The 20,986-nt window shown below is 46.5% G+C and overlaps 1 protein-coding gene across 3 annotated transcripts in view; it reads left to right on the top strand.

Moving 5' to 3' along the window:
• Nucleotides 1–14,381, top strand: part of FZR1 (fizzy and cell division cycle 20 related 1) — a 259,477-nt gene extending 245,096 nt beyond the window's left edge. The window contains exon 14 of one of the 3 annotated variants that reach the window (XM_069649446.1): nt 13,686–14,381. In XM_069649446.1, the coding sequence (XP_069505547.1) occupies nt 13,686–13,727 (42 nt within the window). In that variant the 3' untranslated portion in view covers nt 13,728–14,381. The remainder of the gene's footprint in view (nt 1–13,685) is intronic. The other 2 variants (XM_069649448.1, XM_069649447.1) reach the window with 2 other exon arrangements.
• The last annotated feature ends 6,605 nt before the right edge of the window (nt 14,382–20,986 follow it).

Genomic DNA, 20,986 nt, shown 5'->3' with positions numbered 1-20,986 from the left:
GGCCAAAGTCAATGGGCTAGTGTCTTGGATAGGCAAGGGCAGCTCTTGTAGTAAACGTTAAAGTCTTTGCCAAAGTTCTCAGAAGTAGTTTGGACGAACAGAATCATATGTTGAGTCACAAGCTGATTAAGACTGCAAGTTGGGAAGGGTTCACAAACTTTCACCGTGAGAGGTACGCGCTCTCAATCTGGTTGGCACAGTACCTTAATATGAAGAAAAGATGCAGCTGAAGACTTTGGTTCCTGGAAGTTCCTGCAGATCTCGCTGTTCCTGAGCCTCAGTCGTGGGGACAAGAGGGAGGACGTCGGGGGACTCCTGCACTGCACGGGGTCAAACAAGCTGGTAAAATGGAAGATCTTTGGTTCCAGTAGCTGTCGTCAAGCACACAAGCTGGGGTCCTTCCCCCTGGTTAATCCTAACCAGCTCCGAGAGTGGTATCCAGGTGGCTTACGAGTTGATTGGTCCCTCCATTTCCAAGGAATAAGTAGTCCTTGAAGGGGCTTCTCTGTGGAGGTGAACTTGGCAATTCGGACCTGCAACAGGGCTTCACCTGGCAAACCAATGGTCCAGGAGTTGCAGCAGCTGTCCTCTTACAGCTAGTCTTCGCTTCTTTCGTTCCAGTGGTTGACTCTGCTTTCCAGTCCGAGAGACTCACCTTTTAAACAGTTTTCTTCCACTCATTCCAGCCTAGCTGCCACTCACCCAGCAGAGTGGCTGTCCTTACCGGACAGTCAGCCAGCCAATCACGCCAGAGTGCATTTGGGCCTCCTAGGAGACTAAGCACAGGGTATTTTGGGCACCTCACTCACTTCCTGCTCACCCCAGACACTCAGACGCCAGAGACGGTCTTCAGTCCTGAAGCCCGCCAAAGGCATAGAAACAAAGGGACCAAACTTAGTTTGGCGCGCAGAGACAAAAACTAGAAGGACCTTTCCAAAATGAACTGGCGAAAAAAGACCGGGACCTGTTTAAACAAAGGGGATTAAGGCGCCATCTTGAAAAACATGCTTCCCGCGATTTTTAGCTACCGGTGTTTGCGGTCGGGGGAAAAAGCATGGTAGTTCATTGTAAAACCTCTGCTACCAGCCATTTCGATAGAAAAGGGTAGCATTTGACTGCTACATGAGTATTTTAGACACGGGATACTAGGTAACCCCTCCAGCACTCTATAGGAAGATGGTGTGTGCTGGGTCTAGGAATTTTAAAAGACAGTCAATTTAACCTTACATTCTCTGAGAAACAGTAGTTTATCCCAGAGAAGGTATTTAAACCTTTTGGAAGTCTAAAAGACATCCTTGTGTCACTGCACTGAGGGTGCTGTGTGACGCACATAGAAAAGATGCTTATGGAGTTATCTAAATCTCCATAACCAAAAGAAATAAACACAGAAAACAGACAGACATGCTGGAGCGGCCGGAGTCGTGTTTCACCAGTGAATCCTCCCAAAGACAAAACGAACAAAGGGACCAAACCTGGTTTGTCGCGCAGAGAAAAATCTCAAGAAGGACCTTTCCAACAAGAAATGGTAAAAAGACAGGGGCCATTTTGACAAAATGGGCACCCATGGGTGTCTTACTGTGGCTGCAATTGCAGCCTGCGGTAAAAACAGTGGTTGGAAAAAAGTAAACCACTGCCACCAGCTATTCATTGTAGAAAGGGTAACATAAAAAATGCTACATGAGAAACTAGACTAAGGGGATACGAAGTAACCCCTCCAGCACCCTATTGTAAGATAGTGTTTGCTGGGTCTAGAAAGTTACAAAATGTAAGTAAAGTCAATTTCACTTCACTTGGAGTAGTTTCACCAAGAGAAGGTATTTAAACCTTTGGGAAATCTATGACTTCCATGTGTCACTGCACTGAAGGTGCTGTGTGTCAGAATGCAAAGATGCCTATGAAGACTGACGAACTTCATAAATCAAAAGAAACGGAGTCCAAATCATAGAAAAATACATGAGTAGGGAAAAAGGTCTCGCTCTCTCCAGGTTAGAAATTAAAATTCCAGCAAAAATAGCTGGTGGTCTCTAAGGTAGAGGGGAATTAGCACATTTCTGAGAATTCTCCCTAACAGTATCAAACATCTAACATAAAAAAAAACTGCTTTCCTTGTCGCTATCCCATCAATAAGGAGAGTAAGTGAATTACATGGCCTTTCAGTGCTTGAACCTTTTGTCATTACTCACAAAGGCAAGGTGATATGACGCACACATCCATGCTTGTCTACAATTCATCTCGAAGTTCCATGTAATTCATCCATAGAACGTCCTGCTTCCTTCCAAAACCTAGAGATTGTATCTACATTAGATGTCAGAAGGGCTGTCGTGTATTAACTTCAAAAGATTAAACCACTCAGAAAAACCAACATTTTTTTTGTGTGTGTGTGTATCTCTAGCCACAGGGGACAGGGGGGGATCTGATCTCTAAATCGGCTATCTCAAAATGGATTGTCCAATGCATCCAACATTGTTGTTTTCTGGCCTTGGGAACATATCCTTCAAGCCCAGAGCACACAACTCTGGGCACAGGGGCTACTCTAGCTTTCATTTCAAATGTCCCCTTGGATGCCATTTGGAGTTCTGTTCATACCTTTACACACCACTACTGTTTAGATGCACCTTCTGAAGGTGACACAGGTGGGTCAGGTGGTGTTAAAAACAACCCACAACCTTCTCCAATTACTGCTCGCTAATCTGTAAAGCATGATTCTCCAGCATGGGGTCTGGCATGGATTCACATGCTCATGAATATTCCCCGTCGTCAGGCTGGGAATCCTCGGTAAAGAAAAAACCAGTATCAGTTTCGTTTCTGATCTGTCTTTCGTAGTAATAACCAATCACTGGTCTCTGCGTCATACTGACCACAGCCAATGACTGCCCTCTACCTAAGCACCGCCTCTGGCAGCCATCTTCAGATTTTTACCGCACGTTCATGTGTTGGGATCCTCGTGCTATTGCTCTCGAGCGTTAGTGCTATTTTTCGCGCTTTTTCACAAAAAACTTCAATTCTTTCGGTCAAAAGAGCCTCAAGCTCCACCGATCCTACATCCGATCAACGGGGACCCGTGTCGGATTCGTCTGTGCCCCTCAAGGGTGTAGATTTCGTCGAGCTACACTTCGGAGGACTCCAGAAGCTTCTCAGGCCCGGTCTCGGAGATAGCCCAGGAGAAGGGAAGCTCGACGCCCGGAAAGCTGTTCAGGGTCTGCCCTGGATGCCAGCTGCAGAACGTCTTTAAGGAAGACGAACACTCTTTCTGCCTTTACTGCCTTCATGAGGACAAAACGCACGTGGAGAAGGACTGTGCGTTTTGCGGCAACATGTCGGAACGGACCATGAAGGACCGTCATCAACGTCTCGCCAACTGGCTGGAGGGTAAGAGCCCGTCTGGCGAGAAGAAGAAGAAATCCGAGCGGTCTTCTAAGACCTTTGAGGGCGCCCCGGCGACGGGGGCCCAACATAAGGCCAAGCACCGCGAGTCCGCTGGCACCGGGAGCGCCGAACGGTCGGGCTCTACGGGCGCCAGGCAGGGCGCACCCTCCCCGGCACCATCAACCACGAGCCAACGCTCTGGGTCGGGTAAGAGGAAGGCCGAGCACCCGGCGAAGCTCCTGGAGAGGCCCCGGTCGAGCTCTAAGGCAGAGGAGGAGCGTGGCAGTGCCCCCTCCCTCAAGGATAAGGCGGTGAGCGCACCTAAGGTGGTGAAGGCCTTGATCCATCCGACCAAGCCCTCTATCGAAACGGTCGCGGCGGCCCTGGCTCAGCCTGTGGAGGCTGCGCCAGTGGTGGCGACCTCAGGGCCCAGAATCTCCCTGCCTCCTCGGAGGGAGTCTTCTTTTGTGCCCATCGATAGGACCCCCGTGAAACCCTCCGTGGGGAAGAAGAAGGGGGGGCAGGGCGTCGTCGTAGATTCGGCCTCAACCTCAGAAGAGGAGCTGATCGAGGTCTTAAGCCACGGCCTAGGCGTGGAACAAGGCCAGCCCGTCGGAATGGACCCCGACGCGGGTGACGACGACGACATGGTCGAGGATACCGACGGGGCCCCTGCTCGCCCGTCGGATTCCCCTCTGCCAGCGCCGCGAGACAACTCGGCGGCCATTTTGTTGGCCATACAGTCCTTATGCACCGAGATAAGGACGAGGCTACCGTTACCGACGGAGGAACCTCTCCCGTCGGGGGATCCAGAACCGGGACCTTCTGGTGTTCCCCCTACCAAGAAAAGAAGGATCCATCCTCCACCTCCTTTTCAACCGTCGCGCCCCGTCCAGCCCTCCTCCCCGTCCACCCGAGGGGATGATACGGGGACTGACACGGCAGCGACGGGTACGGACGACGAGGCATACGACGAGGATTTTCCGTCGTCGCCCCCCACCAGGGCTTCTCCGCCCGACGAGATCGGATCTTTCCACTCCATGATCTCCAGGGCTTCCGAGCTTTTCCAACTCTGCCCTGAGGAGAAGAAAAAGGAAGGCTTCCTTTATCAGCGGCGCGAGGCCAAGAGGAAGACGGTCCTCGCAGTGCCCCTGCTGGACGACATTTGGGATGAGGGCCTTTCCCTCCTCAAGAACCCTTCCACTACGCCAGCTAGAAGAGACCGGTACGAGAAAAAGTACCGGGTCCCGGACACGGCCCCCCTATGCCTCTGGGCGCAGCCTACCCCGGACTCCGTCGTCTCCGCGGCAGCCAGGAAGAAAGCGGGGGGGGGGGGTGCGGCCTCCACATCGACTTCCCCGCCGGACGGCGAGGGAAAGAAATTGGATGCTATGGGACGTAGAGTCATCTCGTCGGCAGCGACGACGATTAAAGCGGCCAACGCCTTGGCTATCGTGGCCCGCTACGACAGGGAGCTCTGGTACAAGATAGCTCCCCTGCTGGATTTTCTGCCAGACGACAAGAGGGCGGAGGCCCTTGAGATCCTCCAGGAAGGTGAAGTGGCTTCTGACCACGCCATCACCGTGGCGACGGACATCGCCGACACTGGGTTCCGCCAGCTGGGCAACGGCGTTTGCCTTCGACGTCGTGGATGGCTCAAAGCTACGGACTTTCGGCAGGACGTCCAGACCAGAGTCCTGAACATGCCCTTCGACGGGAGCAACCTGTTTGGGAAGACAGTGGACGATTCCCTTCAGGCTATCAAGGCGGATACTGAGACGGCCCGGGCCCTTGGAGTCCTGCAGCAACGACGGACGCCCTTTCGGAGCGGCGGAGGCAAGGGCGACTCCAAAGGTTCCGGCGGCGGTTTCGCTTCCTACCGTCAAGCGGCCCGCTCGTCGTCGCAAGAGGCCTACAGAGGACGAGGCAAGTCTAGCGGACCCCGCCGTCGTCGCCAAGGAGGTCAAGGCGGCAAGGCCGCGTCCAAGCAGGATTGAACCGGCCGTGGGGTCGGGCCCCCACCGAAGCACCCCGGTGGGAGGCCGGCTGGCGGGCTTCGTCAGCGTGTGGGAGTCCATCTCCACCGACCGTTGGGTGCTGGACGCCCTGGCCCGGGGCCACGCGCTCGAGTTTCAAAGAAGGTGCCCGCGCGTCCCCCCCGTGGCCAGGAAAGAACTTCACGTCCCTCAACTTCTCCTGGAGGTAAAGGCGATGCTCAGAAAGGGCGCCATCGAACTCGTCCCAAAGAGGCTTCGGGGCTCCGGTGTCTACTCGCGATACTTCCTCGTGAAGAAGAAGACGGGAGGATGGCGCCCCATCCTGGACCTGCGACGGCTGAACAAGTTCATCAAGGCGCAGAAGTTCCGGATGGTCACCCTCCAGCACGTCCTGGGTCAACTGGAGGAAGGAGACTTCCTATCGTCGTTGGATTTGGAGGATGCCTACTTCCACATTCCCATCCTAAAGGGGCACCGAAAATTCCTCAGGTTCGTGGTCCAAGGGCGTCATTACCAGTTCAAAGCCCTTCCCTTCGGACTACGGTCGGCACCCAGGGTATTCACCAAGTGCCTCGCACCGGTGGCGGCGCAGCTGCGCCGCGAGGGGATTCACGTCTACCCCTACCTGGACGACTGGCTCATCCGCGCCAAGACGAAGGAGCTCGCCGTGGTCCACACGGCAAGGACCGTCCAACTCCTCACGGACCTGGGATTCTCCGTGAACTACGCCAAATCCCACCTGGTGCCCGCGCAAGTCGCACTGTTTCTAGGAGCGAGGCTCGACACAGTGTCCCTTCTGGCCTCCCCGTCGGAGGAGAGGACCAGGACCATCTTGGGCAAGGTGCAACGGATGTTGGTGGCCGACGCGGCCAAAGTGAGATCCATCAAGTCCCTCCTCGGGATGATGTCTTCCTGCATCTACCTCATTCCCATGTGCAGGCTCCGGATGCGCCCGTTGCAAGAATTCCTGGATGCGCGCTGGATCCAGACGACGGGCAGCTTCGAGGAAAGGATCAAGCTCGACGAGAGTTTCCGACGAGCGATACGGTGGTGGGGCACCCGCGCGCATCTGACGGCGGGCATGGACTTCCAGACCCCAGCCCACCAGGAGACTGTGACCACGGATGCCTCCCTGGAAGGGTGGGGAGCGCACACCGCAAATCTGCACGTGAGGGGACTCTGGCTCCCGACGGAGAAGTCCCTGCATATCAACTTCCTGGAGCTCCGTGCAGTGTTTTGGGCCCTCAGGTCCTTCCTTCCGTCCCTCAAGGGCAAGGTGGTGAGGATCTTCACCGACAACACCACCACCATGTTTTACATCAGGAAACAGGGCGGAACCAGGTCCCCAGCGCTGTCCAAGGAGGCGCAGGACCTGTGGCATTGGGCCGTCGCCCAAGGGATTTTTCTGGTGCCGTTTCATCTGGCAGGGATAAAAAACACCATCGCCGACTCACTCAGCAGGGAGCTGCGCTCGTGCCACGAGTGGGAACTACGGCAGGATCTGGTGGATCGCCTCTTCCGACGGTGGGGCACACCCCAGATCGACCTGTTCGCGACGAACACCAAGTGCCGGAGGTTCGCCAGCAGGTTTCCCCAGACGAGGAGCATGGGCGATGCTTTCTCGTTCCCCTGGGAGGGCCTGTTCCTGTACGCGTTCCCTCCCTTGCCTCTGCTAATCCGGCTCGTCAACCAGCTCAAGAGGTCACGGTGCAGGATGATCCTCGTCGCACCTGCGTGGCCGAGGCAGATATGGTTCCCGGACCTTCTGGACTTGTCAGCGTCCCCGCCGATCAAGCTGCCGGCGGACGCGGATCTACTCTCCAGGGAAGGAGGCGCCATCCTCCACCACGACCCGAAGTCGCTGAACTTGCAGGCCTGGCTCCTGCAGCGCTAGAGTTTGGAGGATACGACATACCGGCCGATTGCAGAGAGGTTCTTGCAAAGGCCAGGGCGTCCTCGACTCTTAAATGCTACGGACACAAATGGAAGAGGTTCTCTGTCTGGTGCCACGCACAGAAGATTAACCCTCTACGGATTACGGCTCCCCAAGTACTGCCGTACCTGCTGACGCTGGCCAAAGCTGGTTTGGCACACGCGTCCATCAAGATTCATCTTGCTGCGATCTCCCGATACACCAGAACCACGGGGCGGACGTCCTTGTGGTCCCATCGTCTGGTGAAAGAGTTCATGAAGGGACTGTTCAGATCGTTCCCGCCGGTGAAGGCTCCGGCCCCGGCGTGGGAGCTCAACGTGGTGCTGACCAAGCTCATGGGACCTCCGTTCGAGCCTCTGCACTCGGCCCCGTTGAAGTTTCTATCGTGGAAAACAGCTTTTCTTGTGGCCATCACCTCCGCACGACGAGTGGGAGAGATCCAGGCCCTTTCCTGCAAGGCCCCGTACTTGACTTTCCACGACACGAGGGTAGTGCTCAGGACGCACCCCTCCTTCATGCCCAAGGTACCGTCGGACTTCCATCTCAACGAACCCTTGGTGTTACCTGTGTTCTTCCCGTCGCCTTCGTCGCCGGCTGAGAGGACTTTGCACTCGCTGGATGTAGCTAGAGCGCTGAAGTTCTACGTGGACCGCACGAAGGGGTTTCGGAAGACGTCACAACTCTTTGTGAACTTTGGACCTGTCAATCAGGGGAAGGCTCTCTCGAAGGCTTCCATCTCCAGATGGCTCTCCGGCTGTATCATGTACTGTCACCGGTTGGCAAACCGACCGCTGCCTGGCCGTCCGAGAGCCCATTCCACCAGAGCGATCGCAGCTACCACGGCGTTCCTATCTGGTGTGCCCCTGCTGGACATATGCAGGGCTGCTACGTGGAGGTCGACGCACACCTTCACGAAATTCTACTGCGTCGACCGGGATTCCAGGGAGGAGTCCAGGGTCGGCCAAGCAGTGCTGCGCAACCTGTTCGCCTGAGGTGAGCCTGGTGAGGAGGTAAGATGCTTAATGTTGAGTTGATGTGATGCTTAATGTTGAGCCTTTGCCACCTCCCGTGGTTGTGCATGTGTGTACTGCTATGTATTCTTTATTCATGAGCATGTGAATCCATGCCAGACCCCATGCTGGAGAAGGAACAAGTTACTTACCTGTAACTGTTGTTCTCCAGCATGGGTCTGGCATGGATTCACATGCGAACCCTCCCGCCTACCCCTCTGCGGCTCTTCACTTGGTCATACTGCCACTTCACGTGCTTCCAAATCTGAAGATGGCTGCCAGAGGCGGTGCTTAGGTAGAGGGCAGTCATTGGCTGTGGTCAGTATGACGCAGAGACCAGTGATTGGTTATTACTACGAAAGACAGATCAGAAACGAAACTGATACTGGTTTTTTCTTTACCGAGGATTCCCAGCCTGACGACTGGGAATATTCATGAGCATGTGAATCCATGCCAGACCCATGCTGGAGAACAACAGTTACAGGTAAGTAACTTGTTCCTTCTAAACTGATCCCAGAGCCTCAGAAGGCATACATTTCTTACAGTAATCCTATTTTTGATGCTTGTATCGGCTTAGATTCACATGCGCCTGCCCTTCCTCCCTGCATGGAGTTGTTGGTTCTAGGGCTAAACCTAGATGCTGCACACCTCATCACAATTTGGCTATTCTCCACGCATAAAATTCATAATCCCTCATGTCTGAAACAAAACGATCTGAGGGACTGCAACGTTTGAGGGATCATTACAATCACGCCCAGTAGATGTCCCTTTGCGAACTTCAAATAACATGTGCACTAGATGGCGGCCTAGTATTGTGTGAGATATATATATATATATATATATATATATATATATATATATATATATATATATGTGTGTGCTCCAGATTGAGGTGGGAGTATTTTACTCCCTATTTTTAAACTTTGAGAGTAAATGCGATTTCTAGAGAGTAAAAATGGCTTCTGCTTTGCAAGAGTCAAATCTGTGACATCCAGGCGACGTGTGCAAAAACTGTATGGCAATCATAACCATGTAGCAGCTTTCTGCATTGTGACAGAATACACCTTTCATTATTTCTCCAAGCGCTGGCTATTTGATCTCTCCTGTATATATTTAAATGTTGAATACGCAAAAACCTAGCCAATTGCATAGTAAAGCCAGCATGAATTGTATTGTGTTTTGGGGTTCAATAGCAGAATTGTCTTTTGATGTTCAATGAAAGTCCTCATTTCCTGGAGGTATTACTGAATAATAGTATGCCAATGTTATGATACAACAGTGCAGAGAGGCAAGGACTCCATACTAAATTCTATACCTAAACTCATGGTCAAATTGTTATTTATATAGAGCTTTTGGCAAAGCGTTATACATAGAACATATTTATCACAATTATCACCAAACTGAAGGTGTTACTCCTTTATTGACCTTGAAAGTATGAGACTGAGTTGGCCTTGCCGGGATTCTAACCTACAGATCGTAGCAATGAGCACTCAACCGGCTGAGCTATCTTATTGGTTAACATCATTCAGCAGTCGGTGAACTGAGTATCGACTGAGGTGTAATAATCACAGTGCCTAGATGTTGGACAAACTGTGTATGCTACATAATGTTAAATACCTATCTGGATTATCACAAGGACAGGTTTTCCTAGTTTCTACTTCAATTATAAATGTGACTTTCATTGGTTTCTTTTTGAACAGCGCTTGCACTTCCTTGAGTCAGGTTTTGGCTGTTTTAATTGTAGTCTTGAGGATTTGAGAGGCTATAACACCTGTGACTGGTGTAATGACAATCACTCTTGAGCAAAGACTCTGCTGCCACTGACCATTTATAGTAATGTACGCCATTGACTGCATGGCTGAAAGGATGTGAACTAGACCGTGCGTACTTATCATTTTACACAGTTTTTATAATTGGAGTGTAAATTAAATTGTATGTGTAAAAATGATCTGCCTCTGCATGTTATGCGCACAGGAACTCTGAAAAATACTATTGTGCAATACTGGTTTGCTTTCACTGGAAAAAAGGCATAATTTGTTGCAATTGAGAATTAATCTTTTTGTAACTTATTTTTCTCTTAATTATACAATCCTTAAATGCTAGGAAAATAAATATGTGCAGTGCTTCTGATTGCTGCATTATCTGCACACAACACAGCAGAAGCTGAATGGAAAGAAACCGTTCCTTTTATCATGGTGTGCAGCAGAGAAACAAATTCTGTTTCAGAGGCTTTTCTTCAGAGCTTGCAATTACATCCATGTAGATAAAAACCAAGACGCGTTCTGGGTTCTGTCAAGTAACCTGACCTTTGCACTGCTCTGCGCAGGAAAAGAATCACATTTACACGATTTTCATGTGTAAAAAGGCCTGGTACTACCCTTATCTGGAGGCCTGAATATATAGAAAAACCACTCTGCATGTCAGAAAACCAACCATCTGAGGACATAGATGTGTGTAGGATCATGGGTACATGCAGAGTAGGGAATAGTGCAGAGTAGGGAATAGTGCTGCAGGTATGTTCCTAACCCACTGTTTGAGGATTTGAAGAAAATAAATATTCCAACAGTCACTAGATGGTGGCCTATGCAAAGCATTTGATTCTAAGCAGATACAAGCTACAGAAAGACTATTACTGGTAAGTAATATATTTGTCTGTTGACATAGAATCACTGAAATATGCTAGATTGCCTTATTTGTTTGAAGTACACCATTAACCATTTCAAAATGACAACTGCGTTAGTGTCTGTTGTGGCATCTCTGCCAATTCACATGCTTTGGTATGACAAATGCTTAAAGGTGTGCACAACCCACACAAAGCTTGTGCAACTGGTGTGACTACAGCACACATATCTACCTTTATTACTATGATCACACATGCATTGGTTTTTCTAAAATCTCAACAGTGAGGTGAATTGCAGAGGAATGCACACCTTGTAGTCTTCCCAGCAATAAGTCCGGTTTATAAAAATGTGTCTGAAATGGGAATGTCTTCTGGTGGAATTATTCCTGGTTTGGCTTGTGTTTAGCCCTTGGTGTGAGGCCAACACTCCAGTAGAGATTACTGGAGAGACACTCAAAACTGATTGCCTGATTAATGGACTGGTCAGAGAATTTTCTGTATATTTCCGTCTTCCCCAAAGTAATAATGAAATTGGAATAGTCACTCAACAATGTTTTAAATTGGACTAGTTTGGCTAGGCCAGGGGTGGTTCCCTTGACTCTTTTCACCTCCATGAGAGCCACACAAAGATTCTGTTGACATGCGCTGCTGACTAGGCAACATGACTGCATGTTCTATCATAACCGATTGTTGTCGAACTTGACTGCATTACTCCGGACTACATACAGCATTGCTATTTGAACCTGCCTGAAAGACTCCAAGAGGCAAGGAAGCCATTCATCAGACTGTTTGTGTATGAAGTTCTACATTGGGTGCCAGCAGAAACCTCTACTGCCCACCATTATCTACCTAAATCACACCTCTCCTTGGTAAAAGTTGAGACATTGACTACTACTTACTGTGGAGAGTGCTCTTTTCAGCTATTTTTCTTTTCACATGGTTTCTTGGAGGGGCTTTCTTTATTCCCATCCCAGGAAGCTGCTTATTGCCCTTTGAAAATAAATGGGGCCCACCTTTTAAACTCCTGCACTAAATTTGATATGATGCATATCATGAAGGTCGTTTTTTTTTTTGTAGCAATAGCAGCTGTGAGGTTGGTGTATTCCAAGCCCAATGTGCTCACAAGGCTTTTATGGTTATCCATAGAAATAAGTTGGACCTGGGAACGCTAAATTCTTAATGAGCACCATCTGTCAATATGTCGTCTTCACAACTAATTTTATTTTTTCTTTAAAACAATTGCATCCTTCCCAGTCAGACAAGTTTTCTTACCCTGGATGTAAGAAAACGCCATAGTTAATATTTAGAAAAAAATGTCTCGGTAAAATCTAATTCTAAGCTGCCTGGATGTGGATGGTGTCCTGAGTTTTCTATCAGAAAGCTAACAAATCACTCCTAGGTAAATCCTGTCCCGTTCTTAAAGGGTGAGTGCAGCTACTGCTGAGGTGATATCTAAAATGTGGAAACCCGCTATTTGGGAATCTGTTCACTCCATCTGTGTTACAGTAGTTTTGGATAGTCTTGTCTTACTTCTGTAGGTGGTTATGAGTTAGTTCCATTCAGTGGTCGATTATTTTGAATGATGATCCCATAATGGAAGAAGTAAAAGTTAATTGCTTGCCCACCTTGCTTGCCATTTTGGATACTTGGATAAAATAAATACCCACTTCCCTCGTGAATCCTGTGACCGCAGAGAAGGTATATGTTAATATTGGGAGATATATTTTACATTCAAAGATAGTCAACGGAACCTCAACCGTTTCTGCACTGCTCAATGGTAATACTGTTGCAGCCAGGCTGCCTTGATGAAAAGTCTTTATTTTTGTACATATCTAACTGTTCTGCTTCTGTGTTCTAATTTATTTGTTGCAAGGGGGACAGACAATATAGGACTCTGTAAAAGTAGAACAAATATTCTTTTATGTCGAAACTCGAAATGGGCACTATTTGTGTTTTATTTTTTTGTTTTTTTTTCTGAATTTTCAGAAATTCATATTTTAATTGTTCTGAGATCTAGTCAATTGTCTGAGCTTTTTTGTGTTGGGGTTCTATGAGAGAGGCTTGTGATCTTAAGAGACCTCACTGCACAAGAGTTTAGATTATCGGGAATAACCTTCCTGGAACTATTGACAATGTAACCAATATATTTGCAAGTCCATTTTTGGGCTCTTGTGAAGAAAGCATTCACACACCTAAATGTATACCGGATCTGTGTGCGACATTTTAAGGATATTAAAAACATATGTCAACGATGATTGATTTAATTATTCATGTAACATGGAAGGCTCATTGGAGAGAACTATAAATGTATGCAGGGTGGTGGCGCATTTATGAATCCAAGTCTTCACATTGTAGAGGACTCTTTCCAATGAATGTTTTAAATGTGGAAATGTTAAAGAAATCAAGTGCTCTACTTTATCCATACTCTGGTCTTGAAATCAAATATATATTGAAATTGAGTGTTCTGGCATCCTCCCCATAGGACGAGCTTTTGAGTAAAGATACCGAAAATAATCCACTAGAATTTACTGCTTCGTAACTCTAAAGCTGTATCCTACGGTTAACTCTGGGTATCATTCTATTAAATTCCAGTGGTTTCCTTTGTCTCTTTTGCCCTCTTTTACCTTTGAATCTTTGCTGTCACATGATTTCTTCATTTTACTTGCAAACCTGGCAGTCATGGTCGAGTGATGATTTTACCATAAAGTTCAGTTGGTCTTAATCCTTGATTAACTTGTGCCTCCTTTTTGTTTCTGCAGGAGTCTGTCTCTGTGCTTAACCTCTTCACCAGAATACGGTGAACCCCTTGACTCTGGGACATAACTCAATTATGAATCATTGGGGAAATGCCACAAATTCAAAACTGCGTGCATGATGGAACCAAACATTGAGGAGCCAGAATGTGTTCAGTGGACAGGGTTGGGGGGGAGGGAAAGCAGAAGCTGTGGGTGCCCGTCTGAGCTCTTAATAAACAACTCCTTGTGAATCGTGTTGAACAGTGCTTGGGGAGAAGGGAGTAAATCGACAGTCATCAAGCATTTTACCCATTCGACTTAGAGATGAAGGGCAGAGGACTGGATTGACCTATCAAGGCATACTTGCTTTTCGTCGGTTTGACTGTCTGGATCAGCTGTCTATACAAACCACCACCCTTGTTCACGAGCTCCAAGAGAAGGTGCCAAGTATTTTGCTTTTGAAAGCTTGTTTCTCATGACCACCTCAGAGTGCCATAATCTGGAAGCAGGATGTCCTACGTCTGCATTTACACTGCCTTGTTTGGCTGGAGGATCTTGGGTCAAGGCAACAATGAAGAAAGTAACAGTGGAGCACTTTAAGGGCTGACCTTCTATTCATGTCATACCTGGGGTGTGGGGAGGCGTGCACTGTGCCATCCCTGCTAAATTGCTGAGTCTGTTTTCTTGTCACTCACGGCAGTAAATTGAATCTACAGGGAAGACCAACAGTGTTGTGTGGTCAGAAGTAAGCTATGTTTTATGAATGCCTTTTTAAACACATTTAAACTCTTATGTTAAGATATAGAGAGGAAGATCAAGAAACTATCAAACTGATCTAAATTTAGAACAGCTAGGCATTCCTTCACGATTAGCAAGCTTACCTTGCAACACAAACCAAAGTTGTGCTGACCTCAAGTTTGCTGTTTTAAGTTCAAGTTAGCTTGATTGATAGGCCTACAGTTTTCTGATCTACGCCTGCTGCTGATTTAGCTATTAACAACTCACGTGCCCCGACCTTGGTTTCTCATGCCTCTGCTGTAGACGAGGATGTTTTGTCTTTTCGATCTCATACACACACACACACACTTCAGCCGCTTTTTTGACATCAGTGTTTGACAAGTCTGCTGCAGGGCAGAGGGGGGAGTAGGAAGTGTTGGCTGGGGATAGTCGACTGGTGATTTGTGGAAGGGGCACGGAACGCACGTTAGGAGGGAACCGAATGATGAAAGTAGTGTGTGGGAAAAAGATTTTGAGTTAACAAGCATGTGATGCAAATAACACCATCACTTAAAAATTAAGTGAAAACCCCAATGACATGTTTTACAAAACCCAGTGCTCACGTGACGGGATTGATTCTTTCTTTGTAACTGTGCAGGATGTGAGAAACACTAGAACTGTTTCTGAGGCTTTAAGAGGAGTGTGTGCCTGGGAATGGAATGTCAGCGACAGCACGGTATGAAGAAGTAAATAGCGTCCATCTCGACAATTTACCTAACGCCTTGACAGTATTTTGCATCTACTTTGCCTTCAATAAGGAGTGCCACCATCAAAGATATGAACGGAGATTTTCTTGTGTTTAGCTTGATAAACCTTTAACCTTTCTGCCCTCTCTTACGGCTATTTTGGACTGTCAACCCAGTTATTTCAGGCGGTAGCCCAAAGCTTTTTGTTTTATGGCAAATGGTGGTGTTTTTGTCTTTTAAAAAGAAGCAGGTGGCACATTGTGAACCAGGATACAAATGTATCACTTGGTTTCTAGTGCTATGCCTTTATTCTTAGGGAGGGGGGGTATTTATTTAAACTTTTACACGTCCAGCGCTGAGACAAAAAAATATATATAAAAAAATATATATAAGACCATGTTTGTACAAATATTGTAAGTTCCTTTTTTTAATTTGAAAAAAGGCTTTTCCTGTAAAGTAGCATTAGGATGAAGCCTTGAAATGTAGATGGGTAAAATGTTGGTTGCTGCTGGCTTCAGGCTAGGTGTGCGCTTACTGATGGGGGAGGAGGGGAGAACGAGAGCACTTAATGTGTGTTAAAAAAAAAAAAGCAAGCTATTCAGTTTGTTGACTGACCAACTTCAGTACACCTCAGCATGGAGGCCATGAATGGGAAATATTAGGAGAAGTCGTAACTTCAAATGTTTGACCTGCGTTGCATTGTTTCTTAGTCTTTTTTGTGTGCTCATTCTATGTGAAACGAACCTCTGCTTTAGATCAAATGCAGGCACAACTATCACATCAGTCTGCTTTGGAGGCAAAGGGCAAAGAGGGAGTCATCTGAGTTTCAACATGAGCACCCTAATGGACTCCTGTTTTAAAAATGGACCCCTGTTTTAAAATGTCTTCCAATAGGCTGGCATGTGCACTCTTGCAGGATAGTGTACGCTCTCATGAAAAAGGTCTTTCCCTTCAGAATAAGGTCCAGCCCACCAAGCGTGAAACAGACAATGTATTCATTCAGTTTGCAAAGGGCATTTTGGCACGTTTTTCTCACCAACCCTCTGGACGCTTGGTTCACCTGCACTTGCCTACATGCTTGGTGCCAATGGGCCTGATCTGGTGGTGGCTTGAAGTGAATGCAATCCCTGTCGCTACGGATCGCAATAGGGTTGGCCCGTTCTTCAAAAGATCAGTGTCTTATGCTTGCTAGGTCTTGCATCTCACCTATATGTTCCTTCCTCACTGATCTTTCACGGTCCTTCTGTTTGCTGAAAGCTAACCTGCATATATTCCAATCACCATCCTCCTTCCCTTTTAGTTGAATCTGTTGCTGCTGTGCACCCATTATCGTTTGTTGGTTGGTCAATGGGTTGGATCTCCTTTCTAAAAGACCGCACTAGGACATGAGTGGCACAATATAAAATAACTGCCAATTTTTGCTGACTGTATTGTATGATCCCTTTGAGCTTTTGACACCAGGCATGTAGTCTCTGCCAAATATTGTTACCATACATTGTTAGCATTAATTTCACATGCAGTTTTCTGTGAAAGACACATTCCCTTCCACCCCTATCCAAGCTAAACCACAGCAATTGGCCTTTTCTTTTTTTAAGTATGGTTTGGGTTTTAGGTTTGCCTTTTGGTTTTTAAGTAACAGTCTGTTTCTTGTAGGTAACTATTTCAGGGGACAATTGTTTCCGAGGTTTGAGTGTGGTGCTTTGCCTGGCTAGGGGAATGGCAGTGTTGGTGATGAGCATGTCTTCATGATCAGCACGTCTTTAGTTTGTGTGCCTCCAATACACATTTTCCACATTTTGCTTTTTCACTTTCCAAATTAATTTAAGGAAGACGTATATTGTTTGTACAAATGGGATTGATTTCCCCAAATTATTGCAACCAATTTTCCTGTTCCTCATTGTTTCCATGGGGATGTTTCTCTTGTGCTTAGTTTTCCCAGCATCACTGTTATCATGTGCCACGGTTAAATCCATTCCCCTTCCTTCCTAAATTATCGGGATGGCCCTTGCTGTGTTTTGATTCTGGTTTGTTCTCATGATCGTTTCATGTGGATTCTCACCTGCAGATTAAGATTTCAGCCAAACATCCCAGAGTAGGCAAGGGCAAATTGATGATAGATACAGGAAGAATATTAACATGGATGATGCAAGGTAATTTCAAACCCCATTTTGAGAAAGTGTTCCATAGTTGTGAACAATGCAGAAAGCTAAAATGCTCTTTATATGGTCATTGGCTATATTATAATTTCGGGAATATAGATTATTTTACTGTGGGGGAATTGGGGAAGCAATGGTGCAAGGATGCATCCATAATCACACCGAGCTGTGCCTCCATGAAATGAAAACTAATGTTGCATATGTTGCGAGTAATATGCATTTGTTCACAAAAAGGTTAGCCAATGTTTTGGGATAGTTGGCACAGGTTACAACTGCTTAACCATTTCAAAAGAATGCATGCCTTGCTTCCCACTGCATTGTCCTAGGTCATGTCAATGAGGTCGGGGGGTGTTGTTTTTGGGGGGGGGGGGGGGAGTGGAAACTAAGTAGATTGGCCTTCCATCCCACAAAGAGCATCATTGAATGTTTGGTGCTTGCCACCACTAGTGAAATAGGAGAGCTTTGTTGCAGGTTCAGGCAAGAACTTAAGATTCTTCCATCTATGGCCCCTGTTCACGTTGGGACTGTATGCATGGTTGTGTGTTTGTAGGTTTTGTCTCAAACATTGTGTTGCTGATTGGTTGTCTAATGCGTTTTGTATTTGTTTGAAAATGGAGGTGGGGGTGTTGTAAATTACCTCAATGTATCTTTCAGCATATAAACTGTAAGAAAGCAAGAAATACCCAAGTTGTACAGTTCAAGTGAAATTTCTTCCTACGAGTATGTGCTGGAGATCCATGTGGAAGATGCACATTATACTTTTCATACATCAGCGGAGGTGTGATAAACTATTGTGGACTTTCATGTACAGAAATGTCTTTGACATTAAACAGATTGTGGATTTGCATTCTCCAGCTTTGTATATTTTTGAACATGTTTCTTAAAAAACATGACATGTTTAAGTAAAGAACCTGTCTATCGAATTGTGCCTCATATGGCCTAGTTGGATGGGTTGTGGGAAACTCGAATGGCTCTTGGTTGTGTTGTAGCCACTGATCTATTAGGTATGCCTACTGCAATCACAGGTTTGATGTAATCTGGTTCATGGTCTTTTTACGGGAAAAAAAAATGTGCACCTGGATGTAACCTACCAAGCAGCAAGAGTGATCATTTGGGTTATTAGACTCTGGTATAGCCGGATGAAATAGCTCTTGTGGCCTTCCCTCATAGCCTGTTCTTCTGTTCCCAGCTATTCTTATAACACTTTGCATTTGGACTGGCAGTGTTGTGCCTTTACTGTAAATAAATCTGTTCTCGGACGATGGGCATGCACAGCATGTCCTTATCTGCGGTGCACCTCTTATATTCTTAGTCTATCAACCCACTGAGGATTTAAAGATTCCTTTTGCAAAAAAAATGGCTTTTATACCAAGGACTTGTTTTGTTTACTTTGCCTTTATTTTCACTTGCACTTTAATTTTGCATATTTGCCATCCACCTCACAATTTATGGTGTTATCCATCCCCATCTTCGCAGTGAAAATGGGTCCTTTGTTGGCTTGTGGTTGCTATGCACAGAATATGCAATCCCCACAGGTACGTCCTAAAACACCTGATTGCAAAACAGCATGCCAGGGCATCTTTTATCAATGACGGAATAGTCTGTGATGCCTGTAGAGCCATATTATTTTCTTATGTTTGTTTTCCATATGTTAGTGTGCAGGTCTGATAATGTATCATTTCCGTCATCCTCGTTAAATCCGCTTTTTCTTTCAGCTGACTTTCTAATTTGCTTACCATTTGGCATTAACAATGCTTGGTATCTTCAGGTTGCCTTATTTGACTTGCGTGAGCTGAGACCCAAGGAGTCGAGGTCTCTGGAGAACACTGACCAAGGGAACTGGTATAACCCTGTGCAGTCAAAGAGACTGTTGAAGGAATACAGGGAGGTGTGGATATGGGCGTATTTGAGAAACCCCTCTTGCGATCGCGCACAGAGGAACTTGTCAAAGCATAAATACCACGGAATTCTAGGCTGTGTGATTTTGTAAACAATGATTAGTATATCGCCAAAGTTCTCTTAACATTGATATAATTAGAGGATCTGAAAAATATACAGCTAATGCTTTATTGCGGTCAACCAGTGCTGGACAATTAAATAATTGAAGGACAGAAAGATTGTCTTCCGGCCTCATATAGGGTGACCAGGTCACAGTGCCCACATTGCATCCAGCCCATGGTCCACCTGAAAGTAGGACTGACAGAACCAGCTGGAACTTTTCCTGAACCCTCTGAGATGGCAACTCGATAAGGGGCTACCCGGTCCCAAAGAAACAGGGTATTCAGGATTGCATCTCCCAAGTTGCTTCAGGTTTAGAAATGCAAAACCCGGAGCAGATTAGAGTGCCTTTGGGGGGAATTCAGGAAAAAGTATGCTTGAGGAAACACTATCACATCCAGACATACCCCTTTGTCAACAGGTGTGGCTCCTCGAAGGGAAAAATCTAACATCCCCAAAAACCCACTCCCAGCAAGAGTGCTTATGGAGAACAGTCACCCCCCCAAGCCCTCCCGCAGCCTTTAAGAGGAAAAATAGAAAAATACTTCCTTTGCTTGCCTTGGGCCAAGGAAAGGGCAACACATGACCCCCTAGAGGTGGATTTAAACTCTTATCATTCTTAAACTTGGAGAGCCACAGGTTGCAGACCCCTGAACTAGGAAGACAAATATATTCTAAACTTTGAAGGGGAGTTTGGGGGAACTGGTGTAAGGAGCATGAAAAGAGAAGTACCATGTGGGAAGACAGCAGTTGTGAGACCAGAGTGACAAAGGTATCCAGTGAAAATGTTGCCAACAAAAATGAAGTAAAAAATAATGTGGTGAAAAAGTCACTGAAACAAAAAGTTATAGAAAAGCTGAAAAGTAGCCTAAAATGTAGTGCTGCTATTGTTTGTAAGTAAATGGTGCGGGTTGTGTAGTTATTCAGCGCAATCAGACCCGATGTTCTAGTTTTCCATTCTCTGAAATTGATTCAAATCCAGGTATATAAAGAAAGCATATGGAGCCATTCAATTAGGTGACTAGTGATTTATTCTTCGCACAGCTGACATGTGTTTCGACCATTCGGTCTTCCTCAAGGCTGTCCAAATGTTTTTAATACATAACATATTCATAATTGGTGGTGATGTGTACATTTAAAAACATGAAATTGGAAAACATCCACCCGAAGTGAGAAATCAAATAAAGTTGTACAAATTACATTTGTTCACACAAAATTCAAATCAGAATGGCATTAAAGTCATGTACATACCCAAAATCATGTTAAGTAGGGCAGGAGCAGATAAAGGGGGGGGGAAAGGAGGCATGTTTATATCAGGACAAACCAATCCAATGGGGATTTTCTATTGCTAGCTATCCATAGTACCTGAATTGCACCCATTGGGATCAAGCATTAATTCATATTAAAAAAAAATAAGTCCATTGGTTATGTTGTGCAGTGGTGAGACCCATTTGCCCAATGCCAGTAACATGTGCTTAATTATTGCCGAAAGTCTGGTGGAAGTTAAACTGATCTATATGACCTGTTATAAAATCAATGTTAGTGGTGGAATGCATAACTCATGCCATGTGATTAGCAAGCATGACATGCATTACTCATGCCGCGTGGTTAACACCTATGACATGCTAGGAGTTAAAGTCCTCTTTTTCGCTAAAACTTGCCCAAGAATCCTGGGGTAATACTAAATAGGCATGAGAAAAGAAGAAAG

This window comes from Ambystoma mexicanum, chromosome 1p (genome assembly GCF_040938575.1).
Source record: "Ambystoma mexicanum isolate Mex_15411 chromosome 1p, UKY_AmexF1_1, whole genome shotgun sequence".
Classification (NCBI taxonomy): Eukaryota; Metazoa; Chordata; class Amphibia; order Caudata; family Ambystomatidae; genus Ambystoma; species Ambystoma mexicanum.
This window is presented reverse-complemented; position numbering and strand designations above follow the sequence as displayed.